The sequence below is a fragment of the Vulpes vulpes genome, chromosome 15, assembly GCF_048418805.1.
Source record: "Vulpes vulpes isolate BD-2025 chromosome 15, VulVul3, whole genome shotgun sequence".
Classification (NCBI taxonomy): domain Eukaryota; kingdom Metazoa; phylum Chordata; class Mammalia; order Carnivora; family Canidae; genus Vulpes; species Vulpes vulpes.
The window spans coordinates 8716345-8740980 of NC_132794.1; the positions used below are offsets into that span (position 1 = coordinate 8716345).

Here is a 24636-nt window from a genome sequence, read left to right on the forward strand (position 1 = left end):
TATTCATGAGAGAGAGGCAGAGACACAGGCAGAGGGAGAAGCCGGGTGTGGGACTCGATCCCAGGACCCCAGGATCACACCCTGGGCCAAAGGCAGACGCTCAACCATTGAGCCACCCAGGGATCCCGAGAGCAGAGCTTCCTTACCAGGCTGCCAATCCACGATGATGATGAGAACAAGCAAGAAAAAGCTTTCCGTGGAAGTGATTTAACCAGAAAACATCATATGCAGGGAAAGCTCTTCTCACGATTTCCCAGGCTTGGCTGGGCATCTGAATTACGTGGAGCTGTAATTACCTGGAGACCATGCCCCAGGCCCCTTAGGCCGTCCCTCCGGGGGCGGGGGTGGAGGGTACCCAGGCACCAAGACTCAGCAGACAGCGAAGGCTGAGAATCACTGGTCAAAACAGATACCGTCTGACATTGTCAAGTATCTTCACACTGAACGTGACCCACCCCTGGATCCTCACGGCTGTGCATCCGTTCACCTTCTAGTTCTCTACACTGTAAATTAACCCCCGTGTGACACCTTCGCATCTAAAAGGGAGGCAAACTCTCTTCCTGGTTAACCAGGTTATGGACCGAGCAACACATTGATCCTTTTTCCAATTTCTTCCTTTGTTGCTGCCCGGAGTTCAAAGGGGCACACTCATTCACTCCTCAGCCACTTCCCGTCGGATCTGACCAGGGCTCCTGAAAGCTGTGATCTCTCCGAGACTGGAGAGAAATCTAGGCTTGGGGGGGTCTCACTTGCAGCACTCACGGTGTTCATTATCCCAAAGTGACTGGCATCGAGCATCACGACATTCCTCGGTGGCACCCCCTCTCCGTGAGCAGCAGCCGTGGTGCTGCACGAGACCCCGTGGGGGCCTCCTGCAGCCAGCTGCCCTGTGTGTGCCCTGGCCCATGACGCTGCTTTACTCCCCGCAGGAAGGGAGACAGAAAAGGCACAGACAGAAATTGCTACGGAAAGTTCTTTTACTCTGAAAAATCAATCTGAAAAGTAAACCTATTTGGATACCAAACCGTATCTCAACTCTCTCTCCCTAAGAGGAAAAAAAAAAGGTCAAGGAAATAAATATGCCCAACAGCAACCAGGCTCCTCCTGATGGTAACAGGAGGGCAGAGGCCCACCCTGACCCGGTTTTCCTGCCTTATTCTCACTAAACTTTCCAGAACAAGCATTATTACGTTTAAAATCAGAAAGCAAAAAAATTCCTAAAAATCGACTATGGGGAAGGTCAATTCAGCAGAATGGACCTTCTCCGACACTGTTCTCCTCTTTCTATTCCTGCTTTAGAAGCGTCCACTTGCAACCTGTCTGTACTTCCATGTATTTTCAAGGGAGAAGTCACTGCTTCATGCAAAATAAGGTTGAACTGCTCGTTTCAGAAACTCATCAAAAAAGAGGATTTAGTCCATGAAAATGTTCACATCTCCGAGGTAAAAATGTATGTTGAATGCAAGAGCAAACACAGTTCTGGAGAAAACCTGGTCCGTGTGTATCTTTAGTTACAGAGATCAATTCACGAGTGTCTGTCGGGCTCCACCTAACACCCTTGGTCTCCAGTGCGTCCGGCCCAGCCCCCCTCTCTGTGCACACGGGGCCCCCAGATGGGTCTCCTCAGGGGTCCAGCCCTTGGGCAATGCCTTCGTGCTCGTGGAGTCGAGGCCGCTTGAGCTCTGGAGGGCTGCCGCGAGGGTCTCCGGGCATCTCTGGAACGTGAACACACACACAGGCTGGCAAGTAAGTGAACACTTTAAAATTAAGAGCTGATGTTTACAGGGCGCCTGGACGGTGCACCCGGGGAAGTGTCTGACTCTTGGTTTCAGCTCAGGCTGTGAGTTCAGGGTTGTGAGATCAAACCCTGTGTTCAGCGAGGGAGTCTGCTTAAGACTCACTCTGCCCCTCCAACTGCACACACACTCAAATATTTTTTTAAGATTTTATATATTTGTTCATGAGAGAGGCAGAGACACAGGAAGAGGGAAAAGCAGGCTCCCTGCGGGGGCCCTGATGCGAGACTCGATCCCAGGACCCCAGGATCACACCCTGAGCCAGAGGCAGACGCTCAACCACTGAGATATCCAGGCATCCCTCAAAAAATAAAATTTTTTTTTTCAATAGAACTGATGTTTACAGAATGAACTTTGTGCCTGGACAAGAAGTGAACAGCCTGGTGATCTCACCCCTCACAGGGAACAGTGGGCACTGTCTGGTGACCTTTGAGAATGTCCCAAGATGGTGGGTGGGGGACAGTGGGTGCCACCATCCTACAATCCCAGGACAGCCCCACAACAAAGAACTCTGCAGCCCAGGTTGTCAGCAGTGCCCAGGGGGCTGAGCCCTGACCTACAGCACCTCCTGAACCCCCATACCCCTTTACCATAGGTGCATGGGAAGGTGGCCTCCTCCTGAGTGCACATAGGCAGCCAGAGGGGCTGAATGAGGGTCTAGGAAGATGCATCCCTGCTTTCTCAGAACAGACTTAAAAGTAGATAGTTAATTTCCAAAAACACAAAAAAGATACTGTATCTTTAAGTATATTAAACTAGTAACAGTATCACTCACCTGACTGAGTTTCTTCTGCAGAAGGGGTGGAAACTACACTGGTTGGTACAGAATTCGGTGGAGTATCCGTCTTTAAGGGTATTAAGTTTATCCTCCTTGATTAAAAAAAAAAAAAAAAAGTAAAGGGGTACAGGGCTCATTAGTGTCACAGGAATCATTTATGAGGATACTAAGTTTCACAACTACCCAAAGGAAACATTTCAAATTTCCAGCTGATCAGACCATGCAAGGTACTGATGTGCCCACTTACCTGGCAGCCCAAGACGATGTTCACGTACTAGGTTCAATCATCACATTTACAATAGTTAAACCTTAACTAACCATCTAAATGTTTCAAGACTGGGACAGCCCCGGTGGTGCAGCGGTTTAGCGCCACCTTCAGCCCAGGGCATGATCCTGGAGACCCGGGATCGAGTCCCACGTCGGGCTCCCTGCATGGAGCCTGCTTCTCCCTCTGCCTGTGTCTCTGCCTCTCTCTCTCTCTCTCCGTGTGTCTCTCATGAATAAATAAATAAAATCTTTAAAAATAAATAAATAAATAAATAAATAAGTAAGTAAGTAAGTAAATGTTTCAAGACCTGTGTTAATCTCCAATGGTATGCTGAAAAGCCATGGACGCTTCATCTATACAGCGAGCAGATGTGGTTCATACTATGGAAAGCTCCAAAACAAATAGTTGTTGAAAATTAAGATTCGTGGGGCACACACACACACAAAAAATTAAGATTCGATTTTAAAGTTACAGATGCAAGACGACTGCAAGAAATTAAGAGGGAGGGGTGGCCCAGTGGTTTAGCACCTGCCTTCGGCCCAGGGCATGATCTTGGAGACCTGGGATCGAGTCCCATGTCGGGCTCCCTGCATGGAGCCTGCTTCTCCCTCTGCCTGTGTCTCTGCCCCTCTCTCTCTCTCTCTCATAAATAAATAAATAAAATCTTTAAAAAAAAAAAAAAGAAATTAAGAGGGAAAGACCTTCATACCATAAGTATTTCAAAGAACACCTTCCCACTCCCTTCACCCACCAAAACAACAACAAAAGAAAAAGGTTGCTAATCTGCAGCACTCAGATTCCAGAAGAGCCTACCATGACCAGCACTGTCAGCTTCTGCTCCCTTCCCAGGCCACCTCCTCGGGTGGTCCAGCAGAAGGGTTAGGAGGAAGGAGGACTGGGGACAGGGCTGAGCAGGGCTTAGGAGGGAGGGGGCCTGGGGACAGGGCTGGGCAGGGGTTAGGAGGGAGGGGGCCTGGGGACAGGGCTGAGCAGTCTGTGGGGTGAGGTCACCCAACACCTCCCAGCTTAGGGAAGAACGTTGGTGGCAGCAGCCAACAAGGGCTGTGCTGGCAGCAGGGGCCACCGTGATGTTAAGTCGCCATGTCACCTGGAGCCCAGTATCAGGCCAGACTTCCCATGAGCCAGTCAATGGATGTCATAAAAACCAAGAGGCTATTTTGGTTTCTTACTTATTGCTCAGTGCTTGAGACAGTTCTGGGCAGGAGAATGTGGGTGGGGGGTGGGGCATGTGCTTCCTGCCTTAAGGAGTCTCTAAATCTAACAGACAAAACCAAACCAAACTCCTGCAACTGAATGTGGTATCTTAGGACAGAAGAAGGGCTAAAGGGACGTCCAAGGAGGACCCCAGTGTCACCAAGAACACAGATGGCTGAGGCTTTACAGCGTTAGGGAACAGCACAGGGGTGCCAAGGGCCCTGACCTCCAGGGCTGGGCTAGGGATCAGGGCTCCCAGGGCGAGGCAGGGCCTGTGGGAATGGCCCTGGGTGGGGGGTAAGGGGGGTAGAGTCAAGTGTGTGGTGCACAGGGCTCTGGACCCTGCCCAATAGGTGGAAATGGGACCCACCAGAGGGCTTATAAGCAGGGAGGTGGCGCTCAGGTCCCATGTTTCCGAATCTCTCTGGCAGCAAGACGGGGCACCTGTCCCGTTACAGGTTGGGGGCTTCCCATTTCTATTTTGCTTTTTAATTGCAACGACGATTTCTTCTTCCACCCAAAGTTCTTACCGGGGTGTGGTCTTGCTCCAGGCCTGCAGTGTGTTCAGGGTGACCCTCCGGGATGGGGGTGCTTTGGGGTTCTGAGTGCTGGGCTGCAGGGCTGCCTTCTCCTCGGAAGGTGCAGCTGTGGCTGGAGGCGGTCTTGCCTGAGGCGGGGGTGTGCTGGGACTGCTGGGGTCTTGGACTTTGCTGGTGGGGGTCCCCTCTGGCAGCCTGGGTCCTGGGGAGGACCCCTGGTGCGGATGACTCTTGGTTTTCTTTGCCGTGTCGGGAGTTCTCACGCTTAAAACCGGCTTCTCTTTCAGAGGTATTCCAAGTTCATCCTTCTCAAATGTCACAAAGGAACAGTAGCCATCGGTGGAAGAAATGGCCAGGAAGGCGCCGTCGCTGGACCTTTGTTCCCCGAACAGGAGGAAAGGTTAGAAACGGTGCTAAGTCCAGGGGCCCATCTTCTGGCTCTTTGTTAGTTGGAATGTGGAAGTTCACGCTTTGTGAGCTGCTCACTCCCACCCTTTCCTTCCCAGCCCCCAGCTCGACTTTCTCAGGCACTGGCACGTCTCGGGACTGTCCTCAAAGTCACCAAACTGAAGGTGCGAGGCCCCTTTTTCCACTAACATAAGAAGAAAATTAAAGGAAGATAAAAAGTTACAAAGAACAAGAAAGAGGGGATGGGTGGGCAGGCCCAGGCCGGAGCTGGGCGCAAGCAGGTGGCAACCAGGGAATACCCAGGGGCACAGAGGACCGCCAGCAGAAGAGCACGGGTCTGGACGGCAGGAGCTTGCAGATGGGGGCTTCCTGCCAGAGCACCTGGCAAGCCCCCAGCAACCAGGGAACCCAGCGGGCACCTCCCAGCTTGAGAACCAGAGGAAACCCGAGGGCCTCTGAATGGCACCCTTTAGCTATTACTGTTACAATAGGAAGTGGTATCCTAGCAAACTAGAAATGCCTTTCCCTCTCACATTAATTCCTTTCAGAAGAAATTGGTAGGGGCCCTGGGGGGTAGCTCAGTAGGTTAAGTGACCCTTGCTTTCTGCGCAGGTCATGATCTCAGGGTCCTGGGATCAAGGCCTGCACCAGGCTCCATGCTCAGCAGGGAATCTGCTTGAGATTCTCCTTCTCTCTCTGCCACTCCCCCCACCTGTGCTCACACACATTCTCTCAAATAAATATTTAAAAAAAAATTTTTTTTAATTTGACATAGAGCACACAAGCCCGGGGGGAGGGGCAGGGGGAGAGGGGAAGCAGGCTCCCCACTGAGCAGGGAGCCCAACACAGGGCTTGATCCCAGGACCCTGAGATCATGACCTGAGCTGAAGGCAGATGCTGAACCAACTGAGCCAACCAGGTGCCCCTCAAATAAATCTTAAAAAATAAAAAAAAGAAAAGAAAAGAAAAGGAAGAAAGAAAAGAAAGAAAAGAAAAGAAAAGAAAAGAAAAGAAAAGAAAAGAAAAGAAAAGAAAGAAAGAAAGAAATTGGTAAACACGGGCCACAAAAGCCATCCATAGCGCTGAAATGCTCCCTGACTCAAGGGTCTACTCCAGGACACCACACACCGTGCCTCCTGCACCCTCAACACCGGCCACTCACCAGGAAACGTCACTCAGCGTGTGGTAATGTATGTTAGACACGTAGCCAAAAGGGAACGGCTGCTGGGTGTCGTACAAGAGCACCGAGTCTTCGGAAGCCACAGCAAACACTAAGCGGTAGGGCAGGTGCACCAGCTCCACACCCGGCTCCTGTGACGGTCCGTCTGCCCAGAGGCGGAAACAAAGGTCAGAAAACAAGAAGCAAATGCAAAAGTCCCAATGGAAACAAATTCCCCCCAAAAGTCCTCTCTTGGGAGACATAAATGACATCACGTTACTGAAGGCCACTTTGGTGCGTGCTTCACCAGAGTCCAGTTCTAAGGAGAACCACACATGAATCAACAAGGGTATTGGGTCCTGATCCGAGAATCGTGGGCACCAGAAGGTCCCACAAGACAGGACGTGTGAGTGACACAGGTCAGGCTGAGGAGCTGCTTTCTAATAAGGAAAAACAAGGGTCACCGAGAAAAATGTCAAGTGACATTTTAATGGTCCTTCACTTAATTATATGCATTCACATAAAGGATGAAGAGGTTAAAAACTGCTGCTTCCAGCCATGGAGTCACAGGGACCGGATTTACCCTCCCACCTGAAGCAAAGGAAACACCAAATAGAATATGCCAAATGATGGTTTTCAAGGCCTTGGCCATCAGGCTCTGAGGACAGTGATCCCCAAGGGAGGGGAAGTAAAGAGGAAGTCCTCCATCTGCCTCAGCTTTCTGCCTGAGCTTCTAGGCCTGGAAAAGGTAGAGGAAGCCTGAGCCGACAGGATGGAGCTGGGAGCTGGAGGGCCCAGGTGGCTGGGGTTCACAGGCAGGTCTCTAACAGAGCACTGATGGGCGCGAGCATGTGAGGAAACCACCAGGGCAGAGCAAGAACTACAGGAAAGGGAAAGCCATTCCTGAAGCTCACTCCAGCCTGTGAAGCTCTCACAGCCTGAAGCTGTGCCCCTGGAGAGCGGGAAACCTAGCTCTCCTGGGGCACAGATTAGAGTACTTCAGGCTGCTTTGCTTCAGTAGTGGGGAAATGAGCTGTAGACCAAATGCTGCTGGTCCAGCCGAATGAAAGGCAGCAGCATGGTGCCTCCAAGGCACTTCACTGCATCTCACGATAAGCTCAAGAACATCTGTAGAAATATATCCTGCATCCATGAAAGGCACCGTCACGATGTCTGGAATCTAACAGAAAATTACCAGGCAAGCAAAGAAGAAAATGTGACCCATACGAGAGGGGAAGAAAAATCAGAGCCAATCCTTTGTACACAAAGACATTAAGAGTCATTACAAAAACTGTATTCCAGGGCGCCTGGGGGGCTCAGTTGGTTGAGCAACTGCCTTCAGCTCAGGTCATAATCCTGGGGCCCTGGGATCGAGTCCTGCATCGGGCTCCCTGCTCAGTGGGGACTCTGCTTCTCCCTCTGCCTCTGCACTCCCACTGCTCGTGCACCCTCTCTCTCAAATAAAATCTTAAACTGTATTCTATCTACTCAAGAAACAAGAGGAAAGATGGAGCATGTTAAATAGAGACGCGGATTATGTAATGCAGAAAACCAAGGTACCAAGAGGGGAAAAAACAAGCAGACAGATCACCAGCAAGCCAGGGAGTAACATCAAATGGCCTAATGCAAGTGTAGGTGGCATCCTTGGTGAAGAAAAAAAATATTTGAAGCTATAATGGTCAAAATTCCCCAAATGTGATAACTGTAAATCCATAGGTCTAAGAGTTCAACAAACTCCATGCACAAGAAATCAGAGGAAACCACACCAAGACTCATCATAATCCGACTGCTTAAAGCCATGGACAAGATCTATTTAGGTGGAGGGGGGAAAAAAACCCTAAAAAATGAAAATCCAATTCATATATAATTTTACAGCATAGGAAAAATGAATGGCATTCGACCTGCTTCAGTAGAAGAATAAAAGTCCTTTATTCCTTTAAAGTTTAAGTGAAAAAAGGGTATTCTAGACAAGACAAAAAAATGGACACGTTTTTGATAACACTGTCTTTGCTCCAGCTTTTCCAAGTTAACTAAACTGAACCAAACCCACATACCTTTCCCCACAAGATAAAACCCCAATCATGACCCCACACCCCGGTGACCTGCCTCAGAGAAAACAGAACACGACCACTGTGGTTCTGACGTACCTGTTTCTACCACTGGCCTCAACTCAAAGTAGACGGGACAGCAGCGAACAGCGAGCGTCGCCTTGCCAGGGCATGGAAGGTGAGCAATAGGCCTGCAAGATTGGTCATGACCTTCTTAGAAAGGGCACTGTTACTCACCACAAAGCAAAAAAGAAAGGGCAAACATCTCAACTCTTTCTTCAATTGCGTACCTTTTAAGATTTTTCCTGGAGAAAACATAAGTCGTATTTGTTACGTTTTCGCCAGATTCCACACACCCAGCTGGGGAAGCAGGGACAGGGAGAAAAGGCAAGATTTTATTAGACTGAAGAAGATAAACTCATGAGCATGCAACCCTGGCTTGTAAAATCTTTTCCCCGCTCACTGTATGCCCTGGACAATGTTTTTGTGACTGAGGACAAATACAAACGGTCCCAGTCTGGGCTCAGCTCTCACTCCAGCTCTACCCACCTGTCACCTCCCCGCCCCACCCCCGGGTGACCCCACCACTCGGCATGGCTTCAGGCCTGGGGAGGAAGAATGGGAGCAGGGGGGCCTTGCTATGGGAGACCTCTGCCCTCTGCCCGGGAGGCCGGCCACTTCCTGCTGGAGAAACGCTCTCATTAGATCCCCAGGCTCTGTCCCCTGGATTTGAGTGTGGCTGCCAGCCAGAGCCTGTGACTGGTCTTTCCCACCTGCCTGGTGGAGCCAAGAGGCTGCGGTGGGGGGACCCAGGCCTCTGCCACAGCCACAGCCCCCTGCAGCGGCTCACCTTCCTCTAGGGAGAACCCACATTTGAGTTCTTCTACACGCACCCTGGGGTCGTCCTTAAAACCAGGCCAGACCCAGCCAGAGAAGGACCGTCAACCACAGCTGCCCTTGGACACCTCTTTCTTGATCCACACACACATGTAGCCTCACAAGTGACCTCTTCATCTCCACCAGATGGGGGCAGGAGGCAGAGACCCCATCAGCACTCTTTCTACTCCCTCCCCACCCAGCCCACCCTGCCATCCCCACGTGACCCATTTGAACAAACCAGGGATCCTCTCCCCCATTCTTCCACACTCACACAACCATTGCAACCAGTTACAACTCAACTGCACATCTGTTCATACAGTAGAGTCTCCCCGAGTAAACAGACTGTCTCCCCGAGACGGGGTCTTGTTTATGCCTCTCCTGATGTTGCTCGGCCCAGGTGCCTACTCATGAAAGCTAACCTGGGTGATGCATCCTCTTCCTGGCTGCCTGACAGTCACTGGTATGAAAATACCATAATCCATTCACCCGTCTTGTCCATCAGTACTGTCTTTCCACAACCACAAACAACACTTGCAGTAAGCATGGTTGACAATCTACTTTTTCTATTGCATTTTCATAAAGACCGAGTCTAGGATGAGGGGCAGATGGGCTGACCAGACTGTTTCCTGAAAAGGCTGTGAACAATTCACATTCCCACCAGCAGTACCCACACTCTGCTTGCCCATCAGCAGTAGATATTTTCATTTTTCTAGTCTGAAAAGAACAGAGAGGTACCTAATCATAGGTCACTTTACTTTCTATTTCTCTATCATTGAGTCTCCGAACCTTTTCCTGTGTGTGAACATGCAGATCTGCTCTTCCACAAACTGCCTTTTGGTATATACATATTTTTTCTTCTGGATTTTTCTTTTTTTTTTTTCTCATCAATTTGGAAGAGCCCCTGTATATACATAAGCTCTCTCTTTCCTTTACAGTAAACAGTATTTTCCAGTTATTTGTCAGCAGGTTGTGCTTGCTGGGTCTTCGCTATACGAAGATTCCCTAGTCAAACGCACTCAAAAAGGCCTATCATTTAAGAGCTTCCGGGTTTCCAGTCTTAAGCTGGTCTTCCCTGTCCTAGGACGTCCTCCTATGTTTTCACCTTTTATATTTAAGTATTGAATAACATGGAATTGATCTTTATATGTAAGTGAAGGATCCAATATCATTTTCTTCCAGGTAGCTGGACATTCCAGCCCCATTCACTCAATAATTCATTCTTCCCACCGAAATACCACCCAAGTCAGACAGTAAATTCCCTTTGATCTCAGGACTGATTCTGGATTTTCTGTTCTGGCCCACCTATCTGTTTATTCCTTTACTAATAACCATATTGATTTGATAATAGTAGTGCCACAGGATCTGCTGACATGTGGTCAGGCAGACAGCTGCTCAAGTATTATTATTTTTCAGACTTTCAAAACTATTCTTGGAGTGCCTGGGTGGTTCAAGCACTGAACCACGCTGTCTCTAGCACTCTGAATCTCTAAACGGATAAATAAAATATTTAAAAAAAAGAGCAGCCGGGGTAGCTCAGCAGTTTAGTGCCACCTTTGGCCCAGGGTGTGATCTTGGAGACTTGGGATCGAGTCCCGCATCAGGCTCCCTGCATGGAGCCTGCTTCTCCCTCTGCCTGTGTCTCTGCCTCTCTCTCTCTGTGTCTCTCACAAATAAATGAACAAATTCTTAAAAAAATAAAAAAATTAAAATAATTTTTAAAAATAAAAATCTTAAAAAAAAAAAAAAAAAAAAAAGCTTGTTAAACCCACCTGGTGTGAGGAGCAAAGATCCATCAGGGGTGAAACTAAGTCTACGAAAGAATGACTTCATGCTGTCGTCATGAAACATCCGGTAACTTCTTGCCTGCAGCACACAAGTTTAAACATTAGTCCAAATCTTTACACTCACAAGAAAAGCTTACCAATTCCTTTTTATCTTACATAGTATCATTTACTACTCACATAATAATAGATTAAATAGATCACAAATTGAACAACCACTTAAGACTGCAAGAGCAGGGCTGCCTGGGCCGCTCAGTCAGATAAGGGTTCATAAGGGTTCGACTCTTGATGTTGGCTCCGGTCACGATCTCAGGGTGGGGAGATCGAGCCCCATATCTGGCTCTGTGTGCAGTGGGGAGTCTGCTGGAGATTCTCTCTCTCTGCCCCTCCCCACCTCCCCCCAACTCTGTAAAACAAAAAAATCCTTAAAAAAAAAAATTATTCATGAGAGACAGAGAGGCAGAGACATAGGCAGAGGGAGAAGCAGGCTCCCTGCGGGGAGCCCGATGTGGGACTCGATCCCCAGACCCTGGGATCATGAGCCGAAGGCAGATGCTCAACAACTGAACCACCCAGGCATCCCATAAATAAATCTTAAAAAAAAAAAAAAAAAAGGCCTGCAAGAGTAATCCCTCATAAAGACCAACTGCCATCGTGTTAAGGAAAGCTGTGTGTGCTTACGAGTCTACGTGTGTGTGGAGGGCTCTACAGTTATCTTTGTAAAAAGCCTCTGTGACAACACAGCACTGTCAACAGCGGTTTGTCTAGAGAATGAGACTGGAGGGGAAAGCCAGACGATGACTGGGCGCCCTTTGCTATCTGTGTCCATTTAGAACCTCCAAGCTAATGAACACTTTGTCTAGAGAAAACAGTCCGCTACTGAACTGATAATCCTCTTCTCAAACATGTCTTGAACACCTGTGTGGGACAGTTCTTGCTCCCACTCGCTTACACGTGATAAACGTTAAGCATTTAGGTCTCCAGGACCCAAAGCCCCAGCATCACCCTCCTTACTGTGGGTGAGCTCTCCCGTGTGGCCAGCTCACGGCCCACCTGGCCTGGGCCGGCTGCCTGAGGACTGGGTTTGCACCGTATCCCTTTTTTGTTCCCTTCTGCCTAAGTGCCTGCGTCTGTCATCTTGATTCCTCTACGACCACTGGCCGGGTCTCTGCTGTCTGCTAGCAACATTCTCTCCATACCGGCCAAGATGGCATACTGCCTCCCACCAGGCAACCCGATGCTTGACCCACCTGCCTTCCTGTGGCACAGTGCCGGGGTCCCCCGAGGTCAGAAGTTCTCGACCCTCACTACACCTCAGAATCCCAGACACCCTGCCCACTTCAAGTCAAGTGAATCTCATCTAGGGGGACAGAGACGGGGACCTATGTGTCTTCATGCTTCCTGATGACTCCACAGTGAGCCAGGGTTGAACAAACCCCTCCATCCACCATCAGCGGCTCTCCCTGGCCCCCAGATGTCCCCAGTTCCACACAGATCAGCCCAACAGCCTAACTGAGCCTCAACTGGATCTGAGGAAGTACTTGGTATCTCAAGGGTCATGGGCCTGAGACCAGCGGTTCAGCCGTAAGATGCAGAGGTGCTCGTGACTTTCTAAGTCTCAACTGAAGCACAGCTTAAAGTAGCTAAAATATTTGATACCTCTCCTTCAGCCCCTACTCCAGACAGCATTTTTGAGACGTTAAAAGCCACACGTTTCTTCTGGGTGCTGTATACCCTCAGGATCCTAAAGGAAGAAGAAGAATCTGAGTGACCTCTTCTGGTGAATGAAGCGTTCCACACAGAAGCAATCTAGCATCAAAACCGAAGACCCACTAAACAGTGTCAGCCTGTAAGACCACTTAGACAGTGGTCTAAGACAGTGACTGTCACACTGTCAAACGTTAACTAATTATGACAGAAGCAAACCACCCAAGGGAGGTCACTAGTGAAAGTGAGGAAAGAGGTCATAACTTCATTTTTTAGTGAATATTCCAATTTGTCAAGGAAGATGTACTTTAGGCCTGGCCTTTTCAGGCCTCGGACACTGGGCCCAGGGACAATTTGTAGGACTGCAGTGACGTTTATTTTGTGTCACATGGTCTCGCCTCCAGGGATTTGCAAGAGTAAGGTAAACAGCAGCAGATAAATTTGGTTGTTGCTAATTCATATCATTCCCACTTAGCTAATCAGATCGTTTCAACTCCTGATTGCCTGAATAAAACACACAGATCAGAAAATAAGTGCACATACAATTTAGCAGTGTTTATTTTCCATAGCATCTCCTAACTCTTCCACATGGCTGGGCCATCTGAAATCAGAGGTGATTAAAAGTAGTCGGATAAACACTCAAAAGGGCTACTTCAACTGATGAATAAAATATCTAGCACCTCTGATTTTTAGTTCTTTGTTCCAAGAACACAATGAAATACATGACACCAGTAAACACAGCAGTAAAACCTCCTTTCAAAAAAGGCAAAACAGGGGCGCCTGGGTGGTTTAGTCCATTAGGTGTCTCTTCAGCTCAGGTCATGATCTCAAGGCTGGGATTGAGCCCCACATCGGGCTCTCTGTTCAGTGGGGAGTCTGCTTCTCCCTCTGCCTCTGCCCTTCCCTCTGTTCATGCTCCTGCTCTCACTCTCTCTCTCTCTCAAGTAAAGAAATTTAGAAATATATATGTGTATTTTTTTTAAAAAAAGAAAATATTCTATGTCTACATTAATATAAGTAGAGTCATTAAAATCACTGCAGTAGTGAATTATAATAAAATAACGAAACGGGAGTGTCTGGCTGGCTCATCCAGTGGAGCATACGACTCGATCTCAGGGTTTATGAGTTTCAACCTAGCGCAGGGTGTAGCCATTACTTAAAAATAAATCTTAAAAAAGAAAGAAGAAAAAAATATCGAACCCTACTGCTAAGTACCCCTTCTTGCATAAGTCATATTTAGAAAACACCTTTTCTTTAAAAACTGCCCACGAAATTCAAATGTAATTCAAAGCTCTCTATGCATTCATTCACCCATTCAATAAAGATTTACTAAGCACTGAATATAAGGCGCCTACCCTAATTAGTTTCCAATTTCTTGTTATGGCCTAAGAATAATAGTAAAACCAAATGCTTTATATGAAACCAAGAACACAGAAAGATGGATGGATAGATGAATCAAACCTAGACTTTGCCTAATTTTTAGTTAAGTGGTGATGAAAACAGCTTTGCAGAAAATTTCAAGCCAACAGAGAAGACGACAGACGCACCTGTCACAGCTCAGGGTAGCAACATACTGACCCAAGGGGTCCCAGGTTACTCCTTGGACATAACTTTTATGTTCATTAAAGATGGAGAGCTTTTGTCCTGCGAACAAAGCACACAACAGCATTGCCAGAACCTACTCAAGCACAAGTGGAGTAAACGAAGCATTGTGCCCTTTATACCACTGCATTGTGTTGCAGCCGGTGACAGAGCCTCTGCTCTGCGGTCTGTGTCAGGCTCTGGGAAGACAGAGAGGACCCCACACAGTCCCTACCCTCAAGGAGCCCGCAGCTTCGGGGGAGACACACACCCATCAGCGGGCAGCACAGTATACAGATGGGTGGCTAGTGAGGCAGTGGTGAGGGTCAAGAAGGGGACCAGCCGAGTTGAGCTATCCGGGCGGGCAGGATGCAGGGGATCATGAAGCAGCAGGTACTGTAAGCAGATCTGGGGGGCTGGCAGCTTAGGCACGTGGAGCAATGTGTCAGGGAGACTTCTAGAGGGTTACATCCAAGGCCAAAATGGCAAGACATGGAGGACAGGAGGTATGTGACCGCGAGCCTTGTGTACAAGGAAAAGGTTCTAGGAATTCATGGTGTGGCCGAGACGGACACCCAGATAGAAAGGAACTGGCATGAAGAAGATGAAACTGAGGTTCAGGGCACCTGGGTGGCTCAGTGGTTGTGCGTCTGCCTTCGGTTCAGGGCGTGATCCCAGGGTCCCTGGGATCAAGTCCCACATCAGGCTCCCTGCAGGATGCCTGCTTCTCCCTCTGCCTGTGTCTTTGCCTCTCTCTGTGTCTCTTGTGAATAAATAATTAAAATCTTTAAGTAAAATAAAATAAACCAGTAATGCACAAAGATTACCTGGATAAAAAGAGGAGGGAGGCATGAAGCCCTGGCCATTCAAAAAAACAAAAACAAAAAAAGCCCCCTAAACCCTCTCCTCTGAAAAGGGATCTACACTCGCTCACTCACCTCCCCCTAATTCTCCTCCTCCTCTCAGCCCTCTGCAGTCTGGCTTCCGCTCCCCTCCAAGAGTTGCCCCTGACCCTGTGACCCACCCGATGTCCATGATGTGCAGTAGGTGTGCTTTGGGCTAACTTCCCCCCGCCCCCGGCCTTCCTGCAAGTCTTTTTGGGGGAGTCTGGGACATTAAGGTGGGTGATGACATCTCCCCAAACATCCTCTGAGATTTACAAGAGAGGCTTTTAACCCATAATTGCTGTCATCCAGCCGATGCATGAGTGTGTGGGGGTCTCTGAAGGACTTCGTAATCGACCCGCCCGGGGACTCTAGCGGCTATGTGCAGGGCCCTTGCACCTGCTGCTCCCACTGGCCTGAGCCTCTTCCCCAGAGTAACCCCCATGCCTTGCTTCCCTGCCTTGTGCTCCTTGAGCTTGGCGATGCCTCCCAGCACTATCCTACTGACGCCACACTGGTCTGGGTCACAGAGTGGATAACCAGAGGTGCAGCCAGCACAGGGGGACGCCTACTCTACCCCAACTCCCTCCCAGGGCTCTCGAGCTGGGGAGGATCAGCAGCCTGCATACCAGACAGGAGCAGGGCAAGCCTCTTGCCTGGGAGGAAACATCAAGGTCGAGTAATGGTCTGTAGAGGGGCAAAAACAGGCTGGCATTAGCCACTAACTGGCTTTTGGCCTTTTGCTGCCATTTTTAGAACTTTCCACATGTCTACTATCTCCCTAATCAGAGAATAAGTTCTGTGAATGAGGGAGGCACCTTGGCCATCCTTGATCTCAGACAGGCACCTGATCCTACCTATCCCAACATGGAGCATTCAACTGCCCATCGATTACGACAACTGGCTAAACTGTGCAAGATCCTAAGTTCCACGAAGGCAGGCATGAGCCCTGCCCCCAGCATGTCTGCACCCCCACACACACGGGATGGACCTTGCTTGGGCACCAGGGCTAAGCCGCTTCCACTCTGACTGGGACCCTAAAATAGAGTTGGATCCACGACACATGGGCATCCTCAAGTGCTGAGCCAGACACCTTATTCCAATTCGCTAAGAAACTCTTCCTATGTCTTTAAAGATAAAGCAGGTTATACTTTTTAGCCACGTGGAATATTCCTTCCCCCTGACAATAAGAGAAACGTGTCAGCTACCTTTACTGACGTCCCATATGATGGCCGTGTTATCCACAGAGGCAGAAGCCATTAAATTCCCGTCAGCTGCCCAGCAAATGTCGTACACATCTTCTAAGTGGCCCCTGGAATCCGAAGAGGAGAAGGAGGGGAAAAGCAAATCTCGTCTTAATGAGAGAAAAAGGCATAAAAAGTCTACAGGGCAACCTCAGAGACCATGGATTAGGATTTCAGAAATGTCCACTGGAACTACATTACCCACGGCTACGATCTGCTACACCTTCAGGGGGTAGTCGTATCTTTATAATGAATTCAATCTAAGGAAAATTTTACAGCAGAAATAAAACCCATTTTGGGGCACTTGGGTGGCTCAGCGGGTTAAGTGTCTACTCTGGGGTTTGGGCTCAGGTCAGGATCTCAGGGTCATGAGATCGAGCCCTGCGTTGGGCTCCAAGCTGGGTGTGCAGCCTGCTTGAGATTCTCCTTCTCTTTTACCACCCACTCTCTCTCTAAAAAAAGAAAGAGAAGTAAAGAAAAGAAAAAAGAACTCTTGTGAGTTCAAGACCCAATGCATGTGAGTCGAATCCATTTAGAGATGTCAGATAAAGCACTCGTCTAGCCCCTCCCCAAGTTACCTCAGGGTTTTCACAACAGTCCAATTCTCCTTATTCAGCTGAGCCTCATCCTCATCCTGGAAAGCAACCTGTTCTGGCTCCTTGTTGTCATTCACCTTCCACAACAGAATGACAGCATCTGCGGAGCGATTTGGTTACAGATGAGCCATGGTTTTTGCAGGCTCCCTCCTTTCTGGGCTGCTACGGTGTTAAAACCCTAGTTACGGGCAGCCCGGGTGGCTCAGCAGTTTAGCACTGCCTTCAGCCAAGAGCATGATCCTGGAGACCGGGGATCGAGTCCCATGTTGGGTTCCCTTCAGGGAACCTACTTCTCCCTCTCCCTGTGTCTCTGCCTCTCTCTCTCTCTCTCTCTCTCTCTCTCTCTCTCTCCTGAATGAATAAATAAAATCTTAAAAAAAAAAAAAAACCCTAGTTACATTGTTCAATAGATACTGTGGTCACAATGAGTGACTTGTAAGAATCTGGACAATCTGCCTTCTAACCTAAAACTCCAAAATCAACCTGATACCTGATCAGAGCTATACAAAGGCCTATTAAACAGAAGGGTCCCCAGGCCAGCAAAATACCGCTGCAGAGCGGCTATGTTAACACATCCTAAGGCATAACCCAGGAGCAGCTGAATAGGCGGAAACAAAGAGCCACCAAGCAAGGATTGGCAAATCGTTCCCAGCTGTGTCTGCAGGCCTTAGCATCTGGACTCCTCAGCTACCCCATCTGTAAAATGCATACCTACCTCACGGACTATCTAGAGTCTAGAGTATTGTCTACTCTGTCTAGAGTATTCGATGAGTTAATATGTATGAAGCACAACATGATGCCTAGCACACAGTGAGCCCACGGACACATCAGATACCTCAGCCTGTTGTCATCAACTGTCTGGGGGCTCTAACTCCCTGTGCTGGGACCCCAACTCACCACACAAGTCGGAGCCCCATGCAGCTTCGCTCTGAGTGCCAGCAGGACAGTGACCGAGCTGGCTGTATGGGCACAAGTGTGCTCACACTAAGCTGTAATCCTGGGAGCTGAGTGAAGAGGAGATCAGCCTCGACATTGACAGGTGGACACTCTCCACTGCTAACAGCAGGTTTCTGACCCTCTAGGGCCAAAGGACTTGGCAAAATGAGAGCTCCCCTGTGCAACCTCGCAGAAGATAGCCTGCCAGCCTCTCCCAGTGACGCTCCCCACCTTCCATCTCTCTGTGCCACACACTCTGGACATTGTGGCACTGGACTTAACCAGATCTCTTTCTTCCTTCAGCAAACAAAAACCTGTGATGTGTTTTATTTTGTACTAACTTCTAGACTGTTTCGGTGTCAAAACACAGTAAAAAAGATTTAGTTTTTTTTGTAGTAGTTTAAACACAAGCAGAAAATATGATTCATTCTACTTCCACCAAGCAAACATAATTTAGAGGGCCATTCAGACAATACTCCCTCAGGTGAATTAATTAATTACACAGAGGGGATCCCTGGGTGGCTCAGCAGTTTAGCCCCTGCCTTCAGGCCAGGCCGTGATCCTGGGGTCCCGGGATCGAGTCCCACATCAGGCTCCCTGCATGGAGCCTGCTTCTCCCTCTGCCTGTGTCTCTGCCTCTCTCTCTCTCTCTCTGTGTCTCTCATGAATAAATAAGTAAAATCTTTTTTTTTTTTTTTAAAGATTTTATTTATTTATTCATGACAGAAACACAGAGAGAGAGAGGTAGAGACGGGCAGAGGGAGAAGCAGGCCCCATGCAGGGAGCCTGATGTGGGACTCGATCCTGGGACTCCAGGATCACGCCCTGGACTGAAGGCAGGCGCTAAACCGCTGAGCAAACCAGGGATCCCAATAAGTAAAATCTTTAAAGAAATTAATCACACAAAGACATGGGAAAGACTATGATCACTTGGATACTAAACCAGCAATCAAACAAGGCCAGGAGGGCTGCATTGGGACTTTGACAAAATGGTAAGCACCTTCCTACTGGTCCCTACAAGTGGGGTGGAGGAGCGGCCATTTATAAACAGCTCTGCTCAGGTTAAGCTTTTGGTCCTCCATCCCCTCAAGCTCCTCAGAACGCTATTTTACTGAACTATCTATCTAAATGACGGATTGAGGGTGCCTGGATAGCTTAGTCTGTTAAGTGTCTGCTTTCAGCTCAGGTCATGACCCCAGAGTCCTGGGATCCAATCCCACATCATCCGGGAGCCTGCTTCTTCTTCTACCCCTCCCCCCTACTCATCAACTCCCTTTCTCTCTCAAAAATCTTAAAAAAAATAAATAAATAAAAATAAAAAATAAATGACGGATCGAGAGGTCAAGTGACCTCAAAAATAAAAAAGTGTACCTAGCTCAGATCTCACTATTTAACACGAGACAGAAAGGTATCTGGTTTCTAAGGAATTTTGAAGGATAATACTAATACTCACCATCTCCTCCTGATGCTAAAATTTCCCCATTTGGAGAAAAACGCACGACGTTGACAGCTTTGGTATGGCGAGCAAGGTTGGACAAAAATTCAACAATGGCCTTTCCATCGGGTCCTTTTTCCACCTTCCAGATCTGTCGATAACCAAAACGTTCATTCCGAGACACACAGAGTGAACACCTACCACACTGTCAAACATTAAACCCTTACCAAAACAATACCAGGCTAGTTTTCGGGAAGAAAATAGCTTTTCTTTGGATACATGTAAAATGGAGTTTCCATCTGAAACGTAGACAGTCCCATGACTTGCTACCCTCCCTCCTACCTCTTTCTGGGGCCAAGTGTTCCCACTAGGAACTGGCTCAGGTTACTTATGCTAATATTTATGTATGTATGTATGAATGTCACAGAGAGAGAGAGAGGCAGAGACACAGGCAGAGGGAGAAGCAGGCTCCATGCACCGGGAGCCCGACGTGGGATTCGATTCCAGGTCTCCAGGATTGCACCCTGGGCCAAAGGCAGGCACTAAACCCCTGCGCCACCCAGGGATCCCTGGCTCAGGATTCTAAAACGATCTGCATCAGAGGCACCTGGGTGGCTCAGTTGGTTGAGCACCTGCCTTTGGCTCAGGTTGTGATCCCAGGGTCCTGGGATCGAGTCTCGCATCGGGTTCCCCGCAGGGAGCCTGCTTCTCCCTCTCCCTCTGCGTCTCTCATGAAGAAATACATAAAACCTTTAAAAAAATAAAAATAAATATAGGGCAGCCCGAGTGGCTCAGCGGTTTAGCGCTGCCTTGAGCCCAGGGCCTGACCCTGGTGTCCCAGGATCGAGTCCCACGTCGGTCTCCTTGCAGGGAGCCTCCCTCTCCCTCTCTCCCTCTCTCATGAATAATTAAATAAAATCTTAAAAAAATAATAATAGTCAAATAAGGAGCATGCAGTGCATCCATCTAGGAAGCACTGGCCAAGGAATAAAGCTTTTTTGTGCTCTCACGGTTCACTGCGGCCCTGAGAACCGGCCTGCAGCCCGGGCTGGGGGCAGGGCGGCCCGAGTGTGCAGACGCAGTTTTGAGGACCGGAAGGGAGGAGGCCCCGCCCCGCCCCGGCCCCGCCCCGGCCCGCCCCGGCCCGCCCGGCCCGCCCCGCCCGGCCCGGCCCGCCCCGCCCGCTCACCCTGACGGCGGTGTCCACGCCCGCCGACGCCAGCCGGTGGATGCGCGCCGCGCCGTGCTGGAAGTCCAGGCTGTACACCGGCTCCTTGTTGTGCCAGGCTATTTCGCAAGTGATGACTTTCATGCTGCCGGGTCTGGGGGGGCCGAAGCAAACGCGCCCCCGAAGGCGGAGGGAAAGCTGAAAACCGTCGGGGTGAGTGCGGTGTTAGAGCGGGCAGGCGCGGGAGCCCGCTCGCAGTGGGGCCGCCCCCTAACACCTCCGCAAGGGCCCCGGGACGCCTCCCGGAGCCGGAGCCGGAGCCTGAGCCTGAGCGGGGAGCGGGGCCGAGGAAATCCAGGGCCCGGCCCCCGCGCCCCTGGGGCTGCGGCCGCCGCGGGGGGGGAGGGGGGCTCGCCCGGAGGCGGGGACCGAGGCCGAGCGGCCGGAGCGCTCGGGAAGCCGAGACCGGGCCCGGCGGGAGGAGGCCGCACGGCGCCGCCCGAACGCGCGCCGCCCCGCAGCGCTGCCCGGCCCCCGCGGCCCGCCCTCAGCGAGACCCTCTCGCCGCCCGTGCGGCCCCGCCGGAGGCCGGGGGGACGCGGGGGCCAGCGCCCGGGGAGCGGTACCTGCAGGGCCGCGGTCAGTCGGCTGCACCTCCAGCTCCCGCCGCCGCTTGCGCTTCTTCCCGCGCGCCACAGGCCCCGCCTCCGCGTGGGCGGGACTTCCGCGGCGCCCGCCCCTTTGTGGGAGGGGCTTTCCTCTCGCCCCGCCCTCTTGTGGGCGGGGTCGCTCGGCGCTCCGCCCCCTGCCCCGGGCTGCGGGTGCTCCGAATCCCCGCCGACTCCTGCCGATGCAGTAATTACGTGCACGACCGAGGCCTCGCGGGGAGGAGTGGATGACTTCATCCACCCATTCATTCAATCATTTCTTCCCTTCTCCATGAATTCTTTCAGCAGACATTTACTGGGCATCTGCAAGATGCTGGACCCTATTCCGGTGCTGGATAATAAGGTTTTTTTTTTAAGATTTTTTTATTCATTCATGATGAGACACACACACACACACAGAGAGGACACAGGCAGAGGGAGAGGGAGAAGCAGGCTCCCTGCAGGGATGCCTGATGTGGGACTCGATCCCGGGTCCCCAGGATCACGCCCTCGGCCGAAGGCAGGTGCTAAACCGCTGAGCCACCCGGGCTCCCCTCTGGTGCTGGATATGCAGTGGAGACTTACCCTCCAGGAGTTCACAGTCCAGTAGAAGGAAGAGTGGTCCTATCACCCAGGTGGGGAGGCTGGAACTCTGAGACCCGCCCATGACCATCCCTTCTGTCACAGGTGCTCTTTCGCAGCGAGTGTCTGTGACCTGCATCAGGCCCCGCCGCCCTCTCTGGAGTTCGAAGCATCAGTAAAACACAGAGAGTGTTTACGGGCCTCCTGTAGTCAGGTAGATTTTTTAAATGTAACTTTAAAAAAAAAAAGTGTGGGGGGAAAAAGGGAGTGTGGAAGGAACAATGTGCTCTCTACAGTTCCGAGGGTGCGCTTATTTTGGATTTGAAGGCTCAAGACAAGTTTGAAGAGAAGAGGGCATTTAAAATGGGCTTCGGGGGGTATCTGGGTGGCTCAGTGGTTGATCGGCTCAGGTCGTGATCCCAGGGTCCTGGAATCAAGTCCCTCATCAGACTTCCCACAAGAAGCCTGCTTCTCCCTCTGCTTGTGTCTCTGCCTCTGTGTTTCTCATGAATAAGTAAAATCTTTTTTTTTTTTTTTAAGGGGCTTCGGGTAATAGAGTTTTGGATGAGCAGCTCTGGGAAATGGGAATTTAAGCTAAAGAAACTCACAGTTGACAACAGAGGCACAAAGGGGGAGCAGTGGGACCCGCGATGGTAAAGGGTGGATGGGGGCAAAAGCCCAGAAGCATTTAGATGTGAATGAGCAGGTCCAAAGGATATGTGTGTCTCAAAGGCAATTTTCTCATTCTAAATTAACTGGAATGCAGTATATGTTAATCTGAGAGCTTGGTTAAGACAAAATGACAGATGGACTCTCTTCTTGTGCTAACAGCAGGTTTCTGGGGCTTCAAGACCAAGGGACTTTGTAAAACGAGTGCTGCTCTGTGCAACCTTGAAGAAGAGAGCCTGCCAGCCTCCCTGGTAGCTCTCCCACCCCCCACCTCTCCCCTCTTCTCCCTCCCCTTCCGCCCCCCTCCCTGGGCATCACTGCCCTTGAATTTAACCAGGTTTATTCTTCCTTTTGCAAACAAAAATTGAGAATTTTGTTTCTTATATATACTGGCTTTTAGAACGTTTTGGAGAGTTCATGCTATTCTTATATATACTGGCTTTTAGAACGTTTTGGAGAGTTCAAGCTATCCAGGTCATTCTATACCTGGATTGCTTACATTATACTGCAATGAGCAGATGGGGTCATAAACACTTGTTAGAAACACAATTTAACATTTTCAAGTAAGGTAAATCAGAAGGCAGAACTAGATGCAACAGGATTTTTGAGATGGGATAATTTTCCAAATGGGACAATTTATCTGTGAGCTTCTCAGAAGGCCAGGAAACAAATACCTTGGGATGCATAGCTTTTACTTGATAAAAGGAACATTTAGGCTCATCTGAGGAACGAGCTCTTCTTTTTTTTTTTTTAGGAAAAAGAATGACATGGATTCTTATATAAATGCTGGTTGATGCTCTTAGCCAATTTTATGAAAGGTATAGAAGTTGTCTATAAATGGATGTCTCATATTGAAAGGAATGACTGGAGGCTCCTTAAGCCTGACTTCTACAAGGAAGCTAAGATAATGTGATCCAGATACGTAGCTTTTAGATCTTCTCTCTTAAATCATGGCTAAGACTTTGGACTGGGAATGACTAATGTAGGTAATCTGGCTGTTTTAAAAGTACAGATTCCTGGCCCTACATAGGCCCACTGATTCAGAGAATCCAGCAGGAGGCGCTCCTGGCAAGGAGGCTGCATTTTCTCAAGATCCCAGGTGAGTGATAATCAGTCTGGTCTGGAACCAAGGGTTCAATGTCTCTGATAACCACCAGGTGTCTCCACATTTCTGACAAACGCTGTTGATTCTCAGATGACTCCTCTGACCATCTCCTTAGAGTGCCAGGATTCTAAACTATAGATTAGAAAAAAAAAAAAAAAAGACACAGGTTTAGATACTAAATATACATGAAGGAGTTGGCTTTCTTGGTGAGAATCTGGGGGGCTTGATGTCAGTGCCTGCCTGGGGAGCCACATGGTGGCCCAAAGTGAGGATCAAAAGTTTAAAAAAAAAAAAAAAAAAAAGTTGCCAAGTTTTCAAAAAAGAAGTACCGAAGGAAAGTGTTTGCTGGAGGAGACCTCAGAGATTTGCACCAAGTTCTACTGCAAGTGATTCCAGCTAGATGTTTCAACAATCAATGAACTTTACTTTGGGCCTCAAGCACTGATTTTAGCACAACTGCATCACTCTAAAGGGACCACGGGTATTTGGTTTCCTGAGAACTTTTTTATAGTGAAAATTAATATAAAGGGGCTAAATCTTAATCTGACTGCTAAAACAAAGATTTCTCTGAATGCACTTTACTATTAGTTTCCTTTTCTAAGTGTGAATACTCTGGAATAATCTGAAGTCAGAATATGTTCTAATAAAACATTATTAAAGGATAGGAAGGAAGAGTGTCCTAAAGATTTAACGACAGGAATTGAAAGTTCAATACAGGGTTAGGAAAAGATATTGAGCAAATTTTATCAGAATAAAAAGAGGAAAAATAGGAGAAAAGGAAAATTAGAAATTGAATGCACAGGACTTAGTGGAGCACACTGCTGGCACAAATGAAAAATGGTAAGATTGTTGTGGACTAAATGTTTGTGTCTCCCCCTCACCCCAAATTCATACATTGCATGCAGCATTAATCCCTGACCAGACCCTATGTATGGGTGGGGTTCAAGGAAGTAATTAGGTATGGATGAGGTCATGGGGATGGAGCCCATCATGGGATTGGTACCCTTACAAGGGGATGAAGAGTAAAAAATTATCTCTCCCTCTCCTCTCTATCCCCGACCCTTTCCCAGGTCTCCACCACCTGAGGGAGGACACAACCACCTTCAGACTGAGTAGAGTGCCCCCACGAAACACCAGATCTGCTGGTGCCTTGATTTTTGGACTTCCTCACCTCCAGAATTGTGAGAAATAAATGTGTGTTATTTAAGCCA

The 24636-nt window shown here is 49.2% G+C and overlaps 1 protein-coding gene and 1 long non-coding RNA gene across 2 annotated transcripts; one reads left to right on the forward strand and one right to left on the reverse strand.

Moving 5' to 3' along the window:
• Positions 1 to 959: 959 nt before the first annotated feature.
• Positions 960 to 21129, reverse strand: CHAF1B (chromatin assembly factor 1 subunit B). Its single transcript, XM_072740745.1, has 14 exons — positions 21049 to 21129; positions 20444 to 20620; positions 19273 to 19405; positions 16866 to 16983; positions 16252 to 16355; positions 14126 to 14222; positions 12531 to 12615; positions 10860 to 10953; positions 8502 to 8571; positions 8311 to 8402; positions 6167 to 6329; positions 4588 to 4971; positions 2572 to 2666; positions 960 to 1715 (listed from the first exon to the last, which is right to left on the reverse strand). Exons 2-14 carry the CDS (start codon positions 20564 to 20566, stop codon positions 1624 to 1626), a joined length of 1650 nt encoding a protein of 549 aa, XP_072596846.1. The 5' UTR covers positions 20567 to 20620; positions 21049 to 21129; the 3' UTR covers positions 960 to 1623.
• Positions 20501 to 24636, forward strand: LOC112910251 (uncharacterized). Its single transcript, XR_011997655.1, has 3 exons — positions 20501 to 20635; positions 23333 to 23419; positions 24496 to 24636. It is a non-coding gene; the product is annotated as an uncharacterized lncRNA (long non-coding RNA).

Coding starts and splice junctions, on each gene's coding strand:
- CHAF1B (XM_072740745.1), bottom strand. CDS start 20,566: ATGAAAGTCATCACTTGCGAAATAGCCTGGCACAACAAGGAGCCGGTG. Junction 4,972..6,166: donor ACGCTGAGTGACGTTTCCTG/GTGAGTGGCCGG, acceptor CGGGGAACAAAG/GTCCAGCGACGGCGCCTTCC. Junction 2,667..4,587: donor TGGAGCAAGACCACACCCCG/GTAAGAACTTTG, acceptor TTTTTAATCAAG/GAGGATAAACTTAATACCCT.